Source organism: Sinohyriopsis cumingii, chromosome 2 (genome assembly GCF_028554795.1).
Source record: "Sinohyriopsis cumingii isolate HCF-2022 chromosome 2, ASM2855479v2, whole genome shotgun sequence".
Lineage (NCBI taxonomy): Eukaryota > Metazoa > Mollusca > Bivalvia > Unionida > Unionidae > Sinohyriopsis > Sinohyriopsis cumingii.
In genome coordinates, this window is record NC_142962.1 from 72012459 (window position 1) to 72034685 (window position 22227).

The following is a 22227-nucleotide window of genomic DNA, read 5'->3' on the forward strand; positions in this document are numbered from 1 at the left end:
ACCTCACCTATATTGCAGATAAATAAAAAAGCTATAATGACCTAAAAATCTAATCAGATGATTTAAACATGGACAAGAAATATGCTTGTGAAATTTGTTGAGATGGGTTGGGTTTTTTCTACACTACTGCAAACAAGCTTCAATGGATTGATGGACAAACATGACCAAATCATGATACCCCTCTGTGAGCAGCAGGGGCATTAAAAACTTTTTGCATGAATAAACTATAAGGTTTATTTGGTTTGGTATTTTTAAAGCACAGCACAGGAAGACAAGTTATTTATGCCAAGGCAATTGGAGTCAAGTTCTTTGCCCAAGGACACAACCGGTAGCACACCCAGCAGATCTGAACTAACACATTTTTAGTTGTGAATCTAGCAGTTTAGCTACTTAGCAACTATGGCTCCTTGATCTATTTTCTGTTACAGCAACTTAATAGTAAGATTAAACCAAAAGAACATTTGCATTACAAGTACACTGAAATGAAAACCAACAGAGAATGCAAATGAAGTCTTGTGTGGCTCATGCAAGATTATATCAGGTAAAGACTTTTACAATAACGCACAATGGTGTTATATTGTCAGAACTGATCATTAGGTCTGGTAACTGGTTTCATTCTGAGTGACTGTACTATCAATGTCCCACTGCATTATGTATACAGGGGAAATGAAATCTCCAGTTCTGCATCTGCATCTATTTATGTACAATGCGAACATATTTCTTACAAGTAGATTGTTAGTCAACAACTTACAAGACAATTATCTTGCATGTATTATTCATCAGCCTGTTTCATCCTACCAGGCAATAGCTGAATTGTAAGTTTGCATTTGTGTGTAAGAATCGATCAATCAAGTGTTGCAATGAGGCAAAGCAATTTTTCCTGGGCATACCGACTAAGTCGTGATCTAAAAAATAATGATGTTCGTGATTCAAGTTCATCTGCCACTCATTTTGCATAATACTTATAAATTTTATCATGTACTGAATCTACAGAAAGAAACTGGAGAAAAATTTGGTGTGGCATAATCTGCCTACAGCAGCCACTTGTGCAAGCAATTACTATGCTAATCAGCTATGATTTAATGAGAGCCTGTAGCAAAGTATTGACTGAAGTTTGAAAATCAAGGACATTTTCAGGGAAAATACAACAAATGAAAATACTTATCATACCATAAGTAAGAATAATAGTCTCTTGATGCACAGGCAGCAGGTTCTTGTACCTGTTAGTGAGAGTTCATGCCACATTTTTAAATAATACAAGTATTCTTAACAAGTTAATAAATGCGTAAATTCTAGTTGGGAGTGGCTGGCAAAAGCACAAAAAAGATGAAAAAGCACTACAAACTATTTTACAATCTCAATAAAAACCCAATATACTCTGATGTTTTTTAACTAAGCAGGCTGTACAAAGCTCAATCCATGCAAAACATTTCAAATAATACAATTATAAAATGCAGTTTGTTTGCATACAATGACAAGAGATCAATTTTCTAAACCTAGGAAAAGTAAATGGTATGCATTTGTAAATAAAGATAGCAAGAAAATATGTATCGACAAGCAAAATAATTAAGTACAAAACCAATGTCTTGATTGTTCTTCTGTCTTATTCATTGACCTAAGCGGCAAATAAAAGTTCTGCGTTAATGTACTTGACCATGAAACTATCATGTTGTCAATATTAAACATCATCAATATTCTGTTACAGAAATACTTCACAACTTAGGATAGCATGGCTATGTAAATTGTTATTAAAATGGCTGCTTATATTGTTAGCAACACAGATACTTAAAGTTATTAACATGTGTATTTTTAATAACATTATGATCATGGCTACTTGTATTGTTATTAAATGGCTACTAATATTATTATCATGGCTACTTATAATTAACATTGCTTCTTATAGTATAGCTATTAACTTGGCTCTTATTCATTAATAACCTGGGTACTTGTATTATTGTTAACATGGCTACTGACGCTTCCATTAACTAATCTACTTATCACATTTTAAAATTATGAATTTGAAGACCACAACCGATCAATACCGATAACCTATGTTATGATTAAGTACTTTTCAGTGTTTATTCCAAAATATGAAAACAATAATGGCATTCTTAAATCTTGTACTGTCTTGTAATATTCTTGTGAGTAATAACAAAGTTCACTCGGCACTCAATACAATGATCCATCACTATAACATAGTCTAATGAACCCATAAAAGTGTACTGTGATATAAGTGAGGTTGTCTAATAAATAGAATTACTATTAAATATTATAATTGGATCCATAACCATATCTGCCATATAATAGGGACCCCATTATACCAAGGCACCTGTAATGCAGGATCGCTCTACTGATTCTTTTTATGTTCAAGCAAAGTGCATAATACGTAGTAAGTATTCTAGACATTTTGAAATAAATAATGGTTACTATAATACACATATACATATATCGATTAAACATCAATAATTAAGAAAAAACAATGGTCTGAGGCTGAGTTTCATACCTGTACAATTCTTTGATATGATACAAAGCACAATGCTGATGGAAATACTGTAGTTTTCATAAAGCAACAGAAAAAGATAAGGAACAAATGCAGCCTATTGTTCTGCAGAAAATATGAATGTCTACTGTGACATGCCAACTCAAGCACAAGACAAAAGCAATCACAAACTTATTTCTAATACCTTCACTGAAATGGACTTCTTTGGTAACTGCAGGAGCTTCCCCTGAAGTGGAACTAACTACTGGTTCTTCAGCCCAAGACTCAAGCCCTTCATCATTAGTGTACTCAGGAGCCTGCTGTCGACCTTTGAATTCAGACAAGTCTTCATCATGGATGACTGATGCATCGGCAAACTCCTGGACAAATTTTGGGGGATCTTTAAGACCCAAATCAAGCCTCTCTGACACTACATCATCTTCAGCAATATCAACAAGGTTTTTATCAGACCCAAATTCAGTAGTAAACCTTTGAGCTGTATCAGCTGAGAAGACCTGCTGACTAGAATTAACTGGCATCACATTATCTCTGTCCTGAAAGGCAACACCTGAGCTCAACTCGGTGGACATGCTTGTATCATCTATCTGTCCAGGCTCTATTCCCTCATCAGATGAGCTATCAGATGCCTCAGGACTCTCATCTGCATATTTCTGATGTTCAGGATAAATGTTTTCATCAACAAATTCTGCTTCATTTTGCCAACCTGGCTTAGAAGTATAGACAGCCTCATTTTCTGCACCTCCAGAAACTTTAAGTTCTTCAGCTATATTGCCTTCAACTTTCTCCTGATTGTGATCAGGTGTGCTACCCAATGGAGACTCTCTGTCTTCTTCATACTCTAGATCAGCCTCCATGTCTGTCTGTTTTTTAAATGAACCTTCAATGCCTACTGCTGGAGATGCATCCTTATCTTGCTCTGAAATTTCTGAAGTTCCCAAATCCTCACTAGAAGAATCCTCAAACTCTTTATCATCAACAGCTTTAACTTCCTCCTGGCTGCTGTCAGACTTGCTATCCCCTGCAGCATCTTGCTTATCTTCATCACTTTCAGCCTCTCCAACCATCTCAATTTCTGAAATGCCACTTGAAACCAATTTTGGAGATACTTTATTATCAGTCTCTGGACCCTCCCCAAACATATCACTTTCCTCTTCCTGCAAGTCAATCTCTTTCTCTTCTTCTAAACTATCCTTTCTGTAAGCCTCAGAAACCCCTGGTTCATCTAAGAACTCAACCAATTGTGCGGCCAAGCTAGTGGCATCTGAAACAAGCGTCACGACCTCTGCAGCCTCATTTAAGACCTCTTTAGTAACTGATCTAGCTTCAACAAGGTTCACTTTTTCCTCTGCCTCTTCTTGATGTTCATATGGCGAAATGACATCTTCACCTTCAACTTCCTCTGTAGGTGACAGAATTTCAAAAATGCAGTTGAACTTCCAAAACTTGCTGCAGGCCAAAATATTTTAGTTTCAGCTGACAGCTTTTTAAAGATTTTCAATTTAAAGGCAAGAAAATGCTTTAGTGAGAGACTAAGCAAGTAATTCATGTGATACCAAGTATGTAAGTGAAGTTATTGAGGCTTCACTAAACCTATACTCTGGGTGCCATTGCCTAAATATATGTTTCATCTACCAAGTACATGTTTCAAAATTTGCTACTGCTTAAATGTAAACAAAACTGAACCAATGCTATTACAATACACAACTTGTTTATATAACCAAGGTTGTCACAGTAGCCTACTAGTTTAAGACAGATACTTACAATCATGCAAAATATGAACGCTGAACAGCACATATACACCAGCCTCATGTTCAATTGTACCCTATGTAGCCACTAATAAGGCACAATTGACACTAGAGACTACTGAGCAAGGGTCTTGGTGACATTGCCCTCTGGTCAAGGTAAGTGGTCATGAATTGAACTTACTGTGCAGAAACCATTATTTTCTCATCAGATTTACCATGACCATCATCTCTGAACCTTCAAGCCCCCCACATCTACAGGTTTCTTTATTACAAAATAATGCACACACCATCGCAGAGTTCATAATTATTTTTACCTGAATAAAAGTTTTTCTGCAAAACCCATTTTCCTTGGGAGACTATGTCTTTGATCTCTAATCACAAATCAATACCTTTTCTACACCTTAAGTACAAAACCAACATAAACTAAGGTCAAGCTATGTGGTCTCAAAGTAGAGTCATGATGCAGAAAATATTTTTTTCTTCTTTTGGTCAACATTCTTTACCTTTCACCTTTAGAACCCAATATCAATCGGATTCTTTCTTATCATAAATGTAAGACATCCACAAACTTTGGTGAAGATACATAGCTGAGTAGTGAAATTTTTATTTTAGAAACTATCTTTTATTTTTGACCTTTGACCCCAAAGATTTCACTTAACCCCATCAACACCTTGGCGGATCGAGCATCTCCAATGGTGCCTTGTCCTAGCGATATATATTGGATTTCATGTGTTGCCTCCCTTAGTATGTCATGCCAACTAACCAATGGCATAGTGAATTGTACATATGCCGATAACAGTGGTTGCAATTTACCTAAAAAAGGTACTGTGAAAGTTTAACATCAAAAGTATTACTATGTACCAGAGGGAAGCCATTACAGGTGTATTTGAGTGAAAGGCAGTTGTGCAAACACAGACTGGCAGTGGAATTTTGCTTATTTATCAATCCATTGTGTGATCCCCATGTCTAAATCATGTGGAAACAGTGTTCAAATTTCAACTACTTAATTTTTATTGGATGCAGTGGCTTGCTGCTGCATCCAATGAAATACACAGATGCAATGTACAGAAATGTCTGCTTGATATGCCAATGTGTAGATAGGGTTATCGGAACTTTGGCTATTGAAGATGCTTGGTATATTGAGCAGATATTTCTGAGTTTTTGGTCTATGAATTTCAATGGATGTGGTGGCAAACCACTGCATCCAATCAAAATGAAGTTGTTCAAATTTGAACTCTGTTCCTATGTGATCTCTTGATCACATAGGAACAGTGATCAAATATGAACGACTCGAATGGACTGATAAATAGGCAATTTTCCAGTGTTGATCCATGTTTGCACAAACACCTTTCACTCAAATACACCTGTAGTAGCTTCCCTCTGGTACAAAGTCATACTTTCAATGTTAAACTTCCGAAGTATCCATATTAGGTAAATTGCAACCACCATTTTTGGCACATGTACAATGCACAACGTTGCTGTTTAGTTGGCATTACATACTAAGGTAGGAAACACATGAAATCCAATAGATGTTGCTAGGACAAAGCACCAATGTAGCTGATCAATCAGCCAAGGTGTAGATAGGGTTATCAGAACCTTAGCTAGTGAAGATGACTTACCCAAATGCAATGTTTAGTTCTGGATTAGTTCACTGTGTGGAAAACCTTAATTCAATTGCAAGCCATCCAAAGAACTTATTCCCAGCAAGGAAAACCTTTTCCTGCTTTTTGTCACAGTAACCTTCGACCTTTTGGATTAAAAAATAAAACCAACAGACTCTTTTCTTTCCCCAAATTCAAGAGATCCACGAAGTTTGGTCCAGGTCAGTGATGTAGAACTAATGTCATTGTGCATAAACCATCCTAACCCCAAACCATCTCAACCAGTCAGAGACTCCGTCTTTTGACCTAATAACCTATTATCAAACAAGTTTCTCAATTAACCCAAATGCATGCCATCAACAAAGTTTGGTAATCTTAAATGAAGAACTCACATTCTTGTGTATACACAAAACTGGGAATAAATAAACAGACATATGAATACATCATGACAAAATGCTTATGGTGGGCATACAAGTTTTAAAACTTAAAACTTGCTGTATGAATAATGAAAAATCTTAAAATGTTCCCCCCTCTTGAAAAGAAATCAAAATTTGCATGAATCATACACATGGTGAATATTCTATATAGAATTCTGAGTATGTGACATAAATTTTCACTTGCCCTGTTAATTTTAAACTTGTTCTTTGCTGCTGGAGAAGTGCCAACTGTGTATCTGAAGTTGGACTCCTCTATAAAAAGTCAAGCAGTGTGCATGAAAATGTTTATCTGATTTGGTTTTAGATGAAATTTGATATAAAATCATGGATCATGATTTACATGCATCAGTGCATCAATTAAATATCACATCTCAAATGTGGTCTTTACACAAGTGGTCTAATCTTATGAACAGAACTAAGGTAGTATCAGAATAAAAAATACCACAAAGGAAAATATGTGGAGACAAAATCCAAACAATCTGCACTGGTACTGGTAAAACTAAAAATTCTGTTAATATGAGATCATGGTATGGATTCAGAGACAAATACTGTTGATACATGTACAAGGCATTTCATCCACAGCAGCCCTGAAAATGACATTTCCTCAGAGTTTGTCAGCCCATTTTTGCTGAAACACTATTAACACTGAACAAGAGGACTGTGAATGGCACAACATGAGTCCACCCAGTCATTAATATTCTTTTGTGAAGATAAATCAAATTGTTGTGCATCTTTTAACCCCAAAATTTATGTACATCTTCCTTACCATAAGTGCAAGCCATCCACACAGTCTGATCCAGGCCTGTGACATAGAAATTGTATTGTAGTGCTACAACCATTTTTCTTTCAGCAACCTTGACAATGGACATCTAATCTCTAAGCAGGTATGCAATGTAGAACTACAGTCTAATGTTACTTTGTGGAAACCATTTACATTTTTTTTTAGTTCGAGTGATCTTGACATTTGACCATAAAATTGAAAGAGATTCTTTCTGCCCTAAGTGGAATAAATCTACAGTCTGGTAACAGAAGCTGGTGGACAACTGGAGTTATTTTGCAGAAAGGTAATTGGTAACAGATGATACCATAATACACAATGATCTGCTTTATGGTAGTCATATTAAAATTTGCTGAATATAGTCTTGTTAAGTTTTCCTATCATATTCCTATCCTCTAGATTGTGCAGATTTTTAAGAATCTAACATATAGCAGTGTCATTTTTATCAATGCGTTGTAAACAATCTGTTTTTGGCCAATACTGTACATCAATACATGTTCGTTTCTACTAAATGTTCTTTTCAGATTAATAGGAATGACTTTTGTCCTACAACATAAGACATATCACCCAATATTTTTGTTGGGAGGGAATGGGTCTTACAGCCTAACTAACGGTGCTGCGTAGCACGTTTTAATGTCAACTAACAGTGTATAAAAATTTGTTGAATTATCACACAACTGGCAACCAATTACAACGTTTTCCTACAAAGTAAAGTTATAATGTTTTTGTCAGACTTTACTTACCTTTATGTCTTTCCTCTAATAAATTCAAATCCTCACAAAACAAATGGACCTATTTTCAAGTTTCGTTGGTCTACATTTCAGTTGGCTGGAAAGCTTTGAAAGCCGGGAATGCCGAAATCAGGTTAAGTTGAAATATAATTCTTTAACAAAACGAATAAAAAATATACTATGCCTATTGGAACTGCAAACAACATTTCATTATGTTCCAGAAACATATCCCCCCTATGAACCTACTTAAACATATCTCGACTACCATTGCATTTCAACAATTTAAACGTATGCCAACTGAACATGAAAATGCATCCATTTGTTAGTGTCCTATTTTCATTCCGCCAGGATAAAGACAGCACAGTAAGTGTATTAATTACACATTAATTAGTGGAAGAGTGTCGATATAGGCTGCCAAGTGTGTGAGATATTCCTGAAAGTTTGACTACTCATTCCGATGTCAACCGACATCAAAACAAGCTACACAAGGCCGTTATTTGGTTAGTAAGACATAGCACTAAAACAAAAACATGTACTATGTCTTACATTGTAGGACTAGAATGACTTCAATGCACCTCTAAACCATAACTACCAGCTCTGTTACATCAAATCCATGTATATATATATATATATGCAAAGTCTGACACATCATCCTGATGAGTGGCATCAGATCCAAATCCTATTGAAAAGTTCATATTCTGCTGCCCCAAACTGTCATTCCTCATACATTTCTGTTATATGACTTTTGTCTATAGCATCCATGTCCCTGACCTTAAAACTATTAAATGGGAGACAATAGTGTTTGAAAAACAAAATTGCCCAACTTAGATAAAATGATTAAGGTCACAAACTATACAAATGAGTTGGCATCAAGATAAACAGCCTATCTATGAACTTCTGCAATTCACACACTTTCAAGGACACTAGATTATCAATAAAAGCTTGCAAATGAAGCCCCATGTTTGGGGCAGAAAAATTTCAATTTGTCAAAAGACATTCAGGTCTGATATCACCTGCCAGTAGTGTGTTATAAGAATACTTCGGTTAGTACATCTGTTGAAGTTATATAAAACCTACGTTGCATCCTGTAGTTAAATCTTGCTAAAATGACATATTTTGCCTCTACAAATCAGATATTCATCAGTATTATTTTCAGTTTGGTTTTGTTCCTACTGAAAATAAAATTAATAGGATAACCTTTCAATATTATGCATCATTAATGCGGCATAAGACAAATTAAGATGGCAACATTTTTGAACCAGAATAATTATGGCAGTTTGCAGACATATTATCAAGTCGAAGGTTGGGTTAATTTTTAGAAGTTTATTCAGCAAGAACATGATAATATTTATACTGAAATTCCTCCTCAGGATTTATAAAGATAAAATTTGATCATTCACCTTATTTCAGTTCTAAGCACCCCAAATGTTTGTTTTACCATTTAACAATACCATTCAATACCAAGTGTGTAATTCAATCAATCCAATGTTTCAATGCACTTGATGGGTGTTTACATGCATCATGTCATGGAGATAACATTGAATAGTTAAGCGATCACCAATAAATGGCTGCTTGTGTCTTTTTCTAGGTTCTACGATTCCTTTACCATGAGGACCACTTTAAAGATTTTATACTATTGCAGTTGTGTAGTCGCTGAATCTTGACACTACAGGCATAAAACAATAGTTTTCCAAATAACTAACAAATTCGTAAACTGCCTTAATGAATGTAATTAAGAATAGCAATCTTAAGCTACGAATGAAAACAATGTGACCCTGCAGTACAAAAGACTCAACACATACAGGTTTGATTGGTAAGAAACTAACAACAATGAATATATGAAAAACTAAGAAAATATGTTCATTGTAAACCATGGCTTTATCAAGAAAGGTTCATAGCATGCACAATGCTTGCAGGAAATAAATCAGATAAAATCCACTAGCATGGGCATTATCTGCATCCATTCCATGGCAGCAGCAGCAGCTGGCTGTAGATACCCCATGAAATGCAAGCCCAACCAAATGTGACTGGACTGATCTTAAAGCAAAAGAGATAAAAATGTTTATATCTTCAGTTTTTCTTTTATCATATAATTTTTAAAAAATCAAACACTGGTTCTGCACAACACCAACCCAAAACTAACCATGCAACAAAGTACTTTTCATACTGTTGTTGGAATTTAATACAAGTTGGCTCAAATCCAATATCCCGATGTACGGGACTATATACAGTAGGACCAAATGGAAATTAAGGCTTATCAATGAAAATAAGTTTTATTTCTCTTTAAGTGACTCAGGATCGCGAGATAGAATTGGACATGTGACTGAACCATTTGGGACTGGTCCTGCTACTGGCAAGCAAAGAAAACTATTTAACAGACGATCATTATAATAAGTGGTATTTACGGCCATTTTGATAACAACTCTATTGGAAATTTCCTCCTTAACATTTGAATCAATTTACAATTTAGCAACACTTTGCATGCTGCAAGTACTTTGGAGAATCAATTTAACTATTTATTTTTGCACTTAAATAATGTACTGATGCGAAAGAATGGTAAACAGAATTCCTTTCAAGGGAGACAGATTTTGGCCAGTTTTGATGAAGAAAGCCAAAAAGCATTCAAATTCTGAAACAGAGATATGACATTGTCTACATAAGAAACAAATCCAGACTCATCAAGAGAAATCTTGTACTGAAACCGTTAGTCTCAAATTTCAAAGGAGCAATTATCATGAGCCACCTGGACCTGTCCACCATTACAGATTGTGACTTCCTCACAGAAGAGCATGCCAGACAGTTATTGCCTCATACAAAAGGCATTGTAAACAGAAAGGTCACTCAAACTTGTTGTGGGCATGAATTCTTCTGTGTGTTGATAGTGATGATTCCCCATAATAGTGTGCAGAATGGCCAGCACCCCTCAATCCCAAAACTGATTTGTTCAGCTAACTGAACTGGTTTTGCCCAGTACTTTGAGGTGCTTAGTACATTAAATATACTAACCATTACAATATGTTTCTTAAAAACAGCATACCTACCTATATTTAAAACAGGTGCAATAGGAATTTTTTTTTCTTATTGGCCCAAATGATGTATTCTATGAGGGTATGGCTGACTTTGGCGCTAGATTATTTGTCTCAATGACATTAACATATATAGTTTTCAACTATACTTACTGTTCAAAACAAATCATTTTCTTATTAGACTTACCATGACCATAACCTCTGACCTTCAGATCCCAGAATGCATAGATTTCTTTATTACCCAAATTCCAAGACATTGACAAGTATTGGTCAAGGAACTTACACAAGAACAAAAGTTATTTTGCAAACCCTATTTCCTTTGGCTCACCAGGATTTTAACCTTTGACCTCACAAATCAATAGGGCCTCATCCATATTTTAAGTTCAAGCCCTGTAAAGATTCTGGTCTCGTGTGTGCATGCATGTGTGTGTTATTGAGGTTTTATGCCAAAATGGCATCGTGCTGATTAAAAGTTCAAGTTGTAAAGGTGCAAAAAAAGAAATAAAGTGCACACAAATCTTTAGGAAGACAAACCTTCCCAAATAAATATCAACATGAAAAACTACAACATAAAAGCAAACAGTCACTGTTTAAATATAACTTTATACATGAATTGCAAATTTTTTTGAGGAAGATAAACCTTTCTAAATACACAAACATGCAGTACAAAAGATACAATCCCTAAAATACAGTGTCAAGATAGTGTATTCAAACCCCTTTCCCTCAAGAAGTTCAAGATTTTATCTGGTGGTATATCCATCATAAAGTTCCTTAATGGAGTTCATACGAAACAGAGTCCTTTGAAGACACTAATACGAAACATTCTTTATTTAGATTTTCAAATGAATTGTTGTGGTACACATATTTTGTATATTAGCTTGGTGCCACCTTCATTTAGGACAAAGTAGACATCATTAGAAGTGAAAACCCCATTTTGATGTTAAGTTGCAAGAACTATAATTTCAATATGGTCCTCCGGTGGCCATAAACGATGTGCAAGCAGCACCATTTTCATCTAGGACCAACTAGACCATTGGATGAATGTGTTTCCAATGTTTCATTGTAATCCTCCAAGTAGTTTAGGAGGAGTGGTGATAACATACGTTTGCAAATGGACAGACACGTCAGACAACAGAAACCAATACATGTATGACAAAGCCCCTCCCCCCCAAAAGAAACATCTGTCAAACATGTTGATAGCTGAAACACTCGAAAAGAAATGTTTCACTGAAACATGGCAGGGTATGAACTCTATAAGGGATGCCATTCTCCTTGATGGGACTGATATTATAAAGCTTGTTTGTGGAGTTCTCATTCTACATATTTTACCAAGTACATAAAGAAAAAACATGCTGGTTTTGTACAATATTTTGAAGTCAGTATAGCGAATATTCCATTCTGAAATAAAAAAATGGTCATAAATTGATGGATGGCCAAAAAGACCAACATACAGATGGGCATCACAACTGTTTAAGCTACACCTTTTATGTGGCGTATGAAAAATACTGTCTCAAAATAGCTCAAGAATTTGTTCTAATTTCTGTGGACACTGGCAAAGGGTACATTCTAGCTGAGATTCACTTTCAGGAGTTATGCATGAATCAGGTATGTATTTCCTATATGTAAATAACACAACACAACTGCATCTTTGATTAACAGTAAAACCTGTCTTGAAAGATGGCCATTTCTGCCCAAAAAATTATGGTCTATCAAAACAGGTGGTCTCTTGTAATTACTATATCATCAGTATACCTGTGCATTAAGAATAAGGTCTTTCAAGACAGCCGGTCTCATATAGCACTGGTCTTTCAAGACAGGTTTGTCTGTATTATATGTAATGGGTTCAAATCTCCAATAATGGGTTTGATTTTTCAAAGCTTGTTTGTGGTTATTCCATATATTTTACCAAAACAACAGAACATGCAGATTTATATAATATTCAAAGTCACTATGTACAGCATAGCTCATGCAATTTTATGTTTCTGTATGATCTTGATGAGGGGGGAGAGAGTTTTGATGATTAGAAGTACATCCACAGCTTCACCCACATCTGGATGGAGTTGCTGTGGCTTCTTGCAGCGAGTAGCTCAGCACGACATATTCACACAACAATCACTTTGGAGTGGATGTCGATAAAGTGGACATTGTTTTTGTTTTACTGTTTGTGACCCTGGCAAGCATGTGATAGTTTCATTAAGTGAGCAAGAGACAGGCGGGTTGTGGTTGCTGAAAAATGCACTGGAGGACTTAGAGTTATACAGTATCTAGAAGCGAACCTCAAGGATTTAAATTAATGATGATTGGGAAAGGATGTAAAATGAAACCACAATAAAAACAGGAGGAAGAGAACAAGTAGTGAATGAAAGGATTAAAGTTGCATTCTAATAGAGTGGTGATGTGATGTCTCAACATAATGAAAACAGAATATCCAAAAGTTATTAAACGTTTTCATGAAGCAGTATTTTCACTACACTTCTGCTTGTGGGCAAAACAAAGGGCTTAGTATTTCATCAGAAGCTCTCATCTGTTTAATATTTGTTGATTTGATTGAGAGCTTGGAGCTATGCATTAGTATCCAACAACATAGATCACTCTGATTTCTCAGTCTTTCTATGGATGGTCTTTATGCACTGGCAGGTCAAATGTCAATAAGTAATGTTTATCAGTATGGTTGATAGGAGTACTAGAGAACATGTCTGCAGTGGTGATTTGTAGGTATTTACCCCTCCACTGTAGAGCTTCAATGCAAAGTCACGATGGAGTGGATTAACTGCCCCACAATGTTGTATGGAGAAACCAAAAATTGTGTGAGCTGTACTGTGATCATTTTAATCCTAGTTTTGCCTGAAATAATTGCACTAGTCTTGAAGCAAACTCAAGCAACTCACTGCTGTTGTGTGCAGTTAATCTCAATATACTTCTCTCATTTTCAAAATGTATCATGTCACCATCTTCATCTTATAGTACAGTATGTACTGACTTATAACTCAAGTCCAACTGCAAGCAACACAGATCCTGATCTACCATAGCATAATGCACCTGCAGATCAGTGTCTATGTTGTTTCTTCTGCTGATTACTCCTTACATACTGCACAAACCAGAACCTGCTGGTGCATAATGCAATGGCAGATCTGGGTCTGTGCAATTTGAAGCCATCAGGTGTTATAAGTGTGTATATACGGTACCTATGTATGTTTATTTTCAGTCTAGTGATCTCTGAAAACTTAAAAGTCATCATAAACTTTCCACTCCATGAAAGCTGATCTACCTCATCAACACAACATACCCGATTCTGCATTCACCTTTCATAATTTCATACATCTACAAGACTGGATCAGCTGCTATTGCTCCTAAAATTGTTTTTACAAGCTGATAACAACATCCATAATTTTGATATGCTTACATGTTTGAGAAGATACAAATTGGAACTTTAGAAGCAATTTCATCCATCACATCTCAAGGTACTCGACTTTAAATATTCCTTTTTTAGGCCCATTTCATCAAAGATCCATTGGCTAGATTCAGTTTCCAATCATAAATGTACACCTTAAATTTCCTCATGGTATTCTCATCGACATAACCAGTCTTATTCAGGAGTTTTCTGAAGGCTATTTTAAACCAGTTGTCTAAGTGCAGTCTACAAAAACTTCATAGTGCAAGTGATGAAAAAAATGAGGGCCTTACTTAACAAATTGACAGTCCTGACAGAAGTAGTATCAGAGGTCATAGAACCAGACTAACATTACTAAGAGCTCATGGTGTTAAAATCAACAAAACAGCCTTTAGTGTGAACTATGTAGCTGATTTGCTTGTAACATGGGTTTCAATGACGTAGAGAAATATATACATAAAAGCACAAATTTCACATAAAACAATTCTGAATTCTCTAAGAATTAGAATATTTCATTTGGCATTTATTTTCTACAACAAACAACTTTATAATACAGAACAGAAGATGTAAAATTTGTTTTCAGAGGAATCTGACATCATTTTATAATTCAAATTTTAAATCCACTATATCTGGAAAAAATTGAACAATGCAGTCTTACACCTTGAGCATGGCATTATAGGTTTCCAAGAAAAAAAATCCTGACATTCTCCAAATCTTGGCCATGTGCACCCTTAGGAAAGCTAATTTTGTTTCTTGTAAAGCTAGAGGAAAAACAAAACAATCAACATGCAGCATTTTCATTAAATAAATACTGTACATGTAAATTTGTTATAAAACTTTACTTGTATATACCAGATAACATGTCCAATATCATTTGTCAATGTTAATATTGCCTAGACGAATATAAATGGCATGAGAAGTGGCCTATTTACTATATTATCCTTAAAAGAAATTATCTTTAACAGCTAATGCCATATAGGAACAATAATATATATAGTCACTAGAAATATCACTGTGTGGCTATGCTATTATTGCCTCCTCCAGGCAATTTGATTTGTTATCAATTTTTGATTAAATATCACAATCCCTCCGATTGTGATATTTAATCAAACATTGATAACAAATCAAATTACAATAGTTTGTTCATCCTGGCAGCCTCAGGGGAAAACATAATATTATATAAAGTATTTAGTATGATTATTATTATAAATCTGACTAGAAAAACAAAGAATCAGTTTAATGGTTAAAATTAGCCTAATTAGCACAATCCACACACACTTTTCAGTTACTTCAGTACTTGGTAAGACTTCTCATGCAATTAAGCAGCCATATAACAAAATGGTGGTGCAGGTGGTGAAACTTTCAAACAGACAAGACTTTTTCTATTTTTACTGACCAAAAAGTTGTTTCAATACATATACAGGTAACAGTTGGAAAAATTGCCAAATTCTAATCCAAATAATTAAATTGTCAAATTTTAAAACAGATAAGCCATTAACAGTGAACATCATAAAGATTTGCATGCTACAGAATATACATTTACATTTGATCTTTTGAATAAATTAGTTTTCTAAGTAAAGAAAACAATTCAAACTTTATGATCTCTTGTTATGTCACTTCAAAATGTTTGTGTCCCCCAAATCAGTGATCAAGGGGACAGTGTCCCTTGCCAGTGAAAATCTTGGTGAAACAATGCAATGTATTCATAATCCTATTTAAAATCACAGCTCTTCCTGATAATTCTCACCAATGAATAGTTAAACATCACTAAAAGATTCACCATTTGTTTACTGCAGAGGTGAAACAACCAAATGTTCAAATAAAAATACTTGTATGCATATATTCCAATAAAAAAGTAGCATTTCAATATTTGTTTAACAAAACAGTGAGGCATTGCTTCACAGAGGAAGCAAGGCATTATTTAAACTAATGCAGCAAGGAATTAGTTCAGAAAGAAATAACTTCAAATCTGCTAAATCGCCTGAAATTTGAACAATGACTGGAGAGGTCATCAAAGTTATAAGAAAATCAGAATAATCACAATGCTCACATCATTGCCATTTCTACTGTCTTCAGACACTCTTTAAAAAATAAAGTTGCATGGAAAGTTAATGAAGAACATGGTATGGAACAGGGATCACATCAAATTCAACAAAGCATTTATATACCAATCAAGTTAGTACCAGAGCTCTAAAAAGTTGTGAAATGATGTCAAGACAATGGCTGCAGGAATCCCTCATACCATTACCACCCCCACCCTACCTGATCATCTTTCCTCAGAAAGTTAACTCCTATATATTTAAACATTTGCTCCTGTTCAAATTCTTATGTCATTACAAAACTATTAATATGCTTAAAATCTGATATAATCCTTCATTATTTTTTTTTAGTAATGCTGATGTCATCTGTGTATTTCTATGATGTACAAATTGTACATACACCAGCTGACACAACTTTGGAGCAGAAATACTTATGATGCTGTTAGGGTCAAGGAGTTTGCTGTTAAAATAAAGCTTGCTATTTCGCTTTGACTGTGCATTAGTACAAAGAGTGCATACATTTCACTCTGTGCTGGGATTTTTTCCACCTTTTCTTTCCTTTGCCTTTTGATAATAACTCATTTATTAGGAATATCTCTTCTTCCATGAAACCAAATGGTCTACTTGCAAACTTGGTTCAGGAAGTCAACTAGTTCACCAGTACATGACTCTGGTAGAGTTCACATAACTGTTTACAGAAGCCCCCCAAGGCCATTTCATATCAACTGCAATGTCTGTCTAGCATAAATGATGAGGTCACAACCCAGCTATGGGTTTCAGTTAGCCACTCCTGTCAACAGGTTCAGAATATGAAATGTACTGGAGGCAATCAACATTTACAAATTCAATTAAATTAAACTGGTCACATGTGAGTATTTCTGACTGTGAAGAAATCTCTTCTAAGAAACCTTTGTCTCTTTTTATACATATTTCACCATTTAAGTCAATAGATAATTAAATTTCTACCCTTCTTTAAAGTTTGTCTTCTGCACAGAAGGAACATTTAAAGTCATAGGTTTGAAAATAAACTGAGAAATTAGCCCCTACATTTTTAGACTGAATCCTTGACAAAATATACTCATCTTTCAGTGCGGCTTGGTGAAAGGTGGTGGTGGAGGGTCTAACAAATTTTCTGAGAAATAAAGATTGTTTTAAAACCTTTATAAACATCAATGAACATTCATTTTTGGAAATTTGCTATCTGTTTCAGCTCTACTTGAGTGATATTCTCAAAAAGTAGAGTATTTCTAATTTTCAAATTTTAGAAACAGAATGGTTGCCCCCCTCCACCGAACAAATTGACATTATTTGTATATTGGAGATGCACCCAAGATGGAATGCTGAATTTCATTGATGAATAATAATAATAATAATAATAATAATAATGAGGACTTTGTATAGCGCCTAATCTTTAGAAGCTCTAAGCGCTTTACAACATTAGACAACAAATATAAGATAAAAAAACATATATAATGATATGATTACAAACACAAACACCATGAAATTACAAAATATAGAAAAAACATGCTGAGAATATTTAAAGTAGGAAACATTATTAGGTCTTTAAGTTTGTTCTTGCAGTCGAAATAAGCAAGTTATGAGAGCACTCTTGAATGTGATCACTGTGTCTTTGTGTCTAAGTTCAGTTGGCAATTCATTCCACGTTGCTGGGTCCTGGTATGCAAAAGAACGTTGTCCATATGACTTTGTTTTCATAGTGGGAATAATGAGTATACGATTGTCAGAAGAGGAGCGTAAGTATCTTGCTGGTGTGTACACATGGGTGAGGTCGGATAGGTATATTGGACTAGAGTCCATCAGCGAAATGTAGCACAGAGAACAAATTTTGTGTTTGATTCTGGATCGAATGGATAGCCAGTGTAGGGTACAGAACAGCGGGGAGGTGTGCTCTGATCATGGTACTCTAATAAGTATCATCCGAGCAGCTGTGTTTTGAACTTTTTGAAGTTTCTGGAGTAGAAAGTACTAATGAACACAAGTGTTTTAGTGGCATCAACCGAAAGATATTGGCAAATGGAGCTGATGCATCTCAGCTCAAGATATGCAGCCTTGCAGATGTTCATGACATGTTTGTGCAATGTGAGAGTACTGTCCAGAGTAACACCTAGGTTTTGTACTGATTATGTGAATTTAGTGTTGGTGTTGTTGATATTTATTGTTTGAGGTAAAGGATGTGAATAAGAAAGTCTTTGTGTTGTAATCAGAATGGCCACAGTTTTATCATCATTCATCTGCAGCTTGTTACATGTCATCCATGATTTCACATCAGAAATGCACCTCTCTACACCTTGGATGGTAGCATCAGCTTCAGTTGGGTGGCTAGATTTGTATGTTTGAGTGTCATCAACGTACAATTGGTGAGACACTGGCTGATGAGCTATGACACTTGAGAGCAGCTGAGTGTATAGAATGAAGAGAACAGGTCCAAAAACAGACCCCTATGGAACACCACAACATAGATCAACTGGGCTGGAGTGTATTCCATTTGCAGATACAATTTGTGTCCTGTTGACCAAGTAGGACTTGAACCACATTAAGGCTGTATCATGAATGCCAAATACATGCTGGAGACGGTGAATATATCATGGTCTATTGTGTCAAATGCTGCAGACAAATCAAGGAGGGTGAGGACTGTAATCTTCCGCTATCCAAAGCAGAGAGAATGTCATTAACTACTTTAAGAAGAGTAGTTTCAGTACTGTGGCAAGGGCGATATGCAGATTGTACATTGCTAAAAACTGTTGGACTTCAGATGAGATACAAGTTGGGACAGAACAACCTTTTCTAAGATTTTTTATATGAATGGGAGATTAGAAACTGGGCAGTAGTTCTTTAAATCGTTTTATGGTCTAGTGTTGGTTTCTTCAGCAGAGGCTTTACAATGGCAGTTTTGAAAAATGATGGGAATTCCCCTGATGAGAGAGAGGTATTAATAACACCAGCTGGTGAAGGCAATACTGGATCTAAGCACTCAAGCAGCAGTGATATTGGAACTGGATCAAATTCACATGACTTTGGTGCACTCTTCATCAGGATGGTATGTACGAAATCCATAGAGACAGGTTCAAATGTTGCTAATGGTTGCCGCTCAAATTCTGTATCCCAACTGCATGGTGGTGACGAGTCGATTGAAATTGTGGTGTCAAGCTTATCTCTAATGGTTTGTACTTTGTCATGGAAGAAATCTGCAAACATGTCCGGAAGGTCGACTGGAGAGAAGGTAGTTGGAAGTGGTGTACATTTGTTCCTTGACATTAGCTTGTTAGTAATCTCGAGGAGCTCTTTGCAGCTGGAACTTTCCATGATCTTAGTAGTGTATTGGGCTGATTTCGCTGCATGGACTATATTTGTGACATTCTTCTTAGAGGCTTCATAGATTTGCTTATGAATAGTGAGTCTGGTGGAAAGCCAAAGCCTTTCAGCTTTACGGCAGTCTCTTTTAGCAGTTCAAAGCTGGTCCCTAACACTGCTATACCATGGAGAACACTTTTGAATTGATACTCTGCACTTGGCAGCTGGGGAATGTTTGTCAAGCAATGAACGCCAGCAGTTATCAAGTTGTTCTGCTGTAGGAGGTAAGCAAGTTGTTAGGTTTTCTTGGATGTCATGCATTAGTTTGGTTCTATTTATCATACATAAGTTTGTCTTAGTAGCAGATAAAGGTGGAGGTTTTGGGACTGATATGTCAAGATGGCATATAATGCAAAGGTGATCTGATGCAAGTTCACGGGATACCTGGGAGGACCGTAGAATGTTATCATCAGGTCTATGAAGAATCCAGTCTAAAATGTGACTATGTTTATAAGTGGGTTGGTTAACTGACTGAGGTTGAAAACAATGGAATCTATGAGTTTTGATGTGTTTGGGTTTCTGGGACAGTCAAAGTGAAAGTTGAAATCTCCAAGAATAATCAGGTTGCCACCTATCGAATTTCCATAGTCCAGGAGATTTGGAAACTGCTCCAAAAAGAGAGATTCAGTCAGCTTGTTTTTTCTACTAGGAGGAGGGTGGTATAGGCAGAAAAACTGGACTGACCTTTGCTCCAGTGTGAGTGTGGTCTGGACTAGTTCAAATGATGTGTGGTCGAAATTGAATGTTGTGGTGTGGTTAAGATGTTTGATCATGGAGTTCTTTGTCATGACAGCAATTCCACCTCCGTGAGAGTTACAGGTAATGACCTGATGGGGTAACCAGTGGGTGTTAGATCCGCACACTTGGGCTCATCGCATGATGTTTTTAGCCATGTTTCTGTCAGGAAAAAGATGCCAATACACTGTGTTCTGGTCGTTGATAAAATTAACTATTTCTGTGCGCTTTTCCGGTGGTCCTACTGATTGGGCATACAAGACTCCATTTTAAAAGACACCAGCCACAATGACTTTGTTGGCATCATCAACAATGAGACAAAAGACAAAACTATCCACAGGAAGATAATCTGTACTATAAATGTTTCAAAACAGCATAGCTGCCAACCTTCCAGGCTCACAATTAGTGAAAATAGGGATAAAAAGTCGTAACTTTGGACATGAATTAGTGAAAAATACCATGACAATAACTCCATCCACTCTGACCGTCAATACTACACTATATCAAGTTCGCAATATAAAACTAAAACACTACATATGTGCAGAAATATTTATTTATCAAGACATAATACTGTGGCAGACTTGAACTTCCTCAACTGATTGATCGTAAATTTGTTTTCTATACAGTTCAGAGTTCTTGCCTGCTGGTTGACTTTTTTATAGTTTAAGGTAGTGCTCAAGAACTAGTTGACCAATACAGTGATGTGTTTCCAGATTACTGTGTACAGAAGTATATCCTCATAGCCTCTCTTGCAAGTGTGGCTTACAAGGATGGCTTTTCTAGCCAGAATAACAATGTGAAGTTGGCAAAACTCATCAGGATATGTGAAGGCCCATCAGTAGAAAAAATTTATACAAAAAGGATTTAATGACAATTCTGTGAAGCACAACCTTCATAGTTGTATGGGTATATTTTTCACATAAAATGATTTGAGCAGTTGATAAAAGAATATGTAGAGAAGTTGAAAATATACTAAAGTAAAAAATAATCCTTTGTTTGTATCATATACCAAATATACACACAGTATCAAATAGAATGAGAAACACTTTTATAAATCAGATTGTTTCTTACAAAATACTGTACAAGTGTTTCTCCCTATTCAGCAAGAGACATGAAATCTTGAACAACATTTATTTACACCAATGACATGGAATCACAGCTATGTGCTCATGAATGTCACAAAGAAATAACTCTCTAGATTTCAGTTTTGAATCTTGAGATTCTCATTTTGACTCTTGAGATTTTGGGATCAGAGTTAAATGACACTTCAGTTATGAAATCTATTGAGAACCCATCATTTTATGGCAATTATCCAAGAAGTTGAAGACAAGCAATAATAACAAACTCAGGCTAATGGACTTTCTAATGATGGTGGATTAATGACAACAGGCCATTCAATAAGCTCTTCTGGTCTATGAAAATTAGAACTAAAAATCACTAGGTTTCTTTTAAACCTTGTGTGCAAATCAGCCACAAGTTTGGAAATGGTATCTAATCAAGAACCAAAGTTATTGTGAATAAAACCACAAAAACTGACAGATTTTCAGATAAATTATCAGACAGCACCATAACATATGAATTAATGGGTGTGCACAATAAGACACAGCACTATTAACAAGTACAAAACAACCATATATAAGTTGATGACAAAGAGATGCAAGAACAATTTCCACTGCAATGACTTGTTTATGCAACACTTTTTTCTGATGATATACAAAATTTAATATATACTGCAAAGAAGGAAAAAGAAAAAGACCCATTACCAGATGGACACTCTACTGGGTTAAAAGAACTTCCAAGAATTCAAGATAAAACCATTTCATCCTTTGAACAGCTGAATGTTGAAACCATTACTGATATTCTTCAGCGATA

At 35.6% G+C, this 22227-nt stretch overlaps 1 protein-coding gene across 2 annotated transcripts in view; it reads right to left on the reverse strand.

Moving 5' to 3' along the window:
- The window catches only part of LOC149805149 (uncharacterized), an 80527-nt gene that overhangs the window by 32130 nt on the left and 26170 nt on the right, over positions 1-22227 (reverse strand). For both annotated transcript variants that reach the window (XM_089947886.1, XM_089947885.1), the window contains exon 3: positions 2685-3899. In XM_089947886.1, coding sequence (XP_089804012.1) covers positions 2685-3899 — 1215 coding nt within the window. The remainder of the gene's footprint in view (positions 1-2684; positions 3900-22227) is intronic.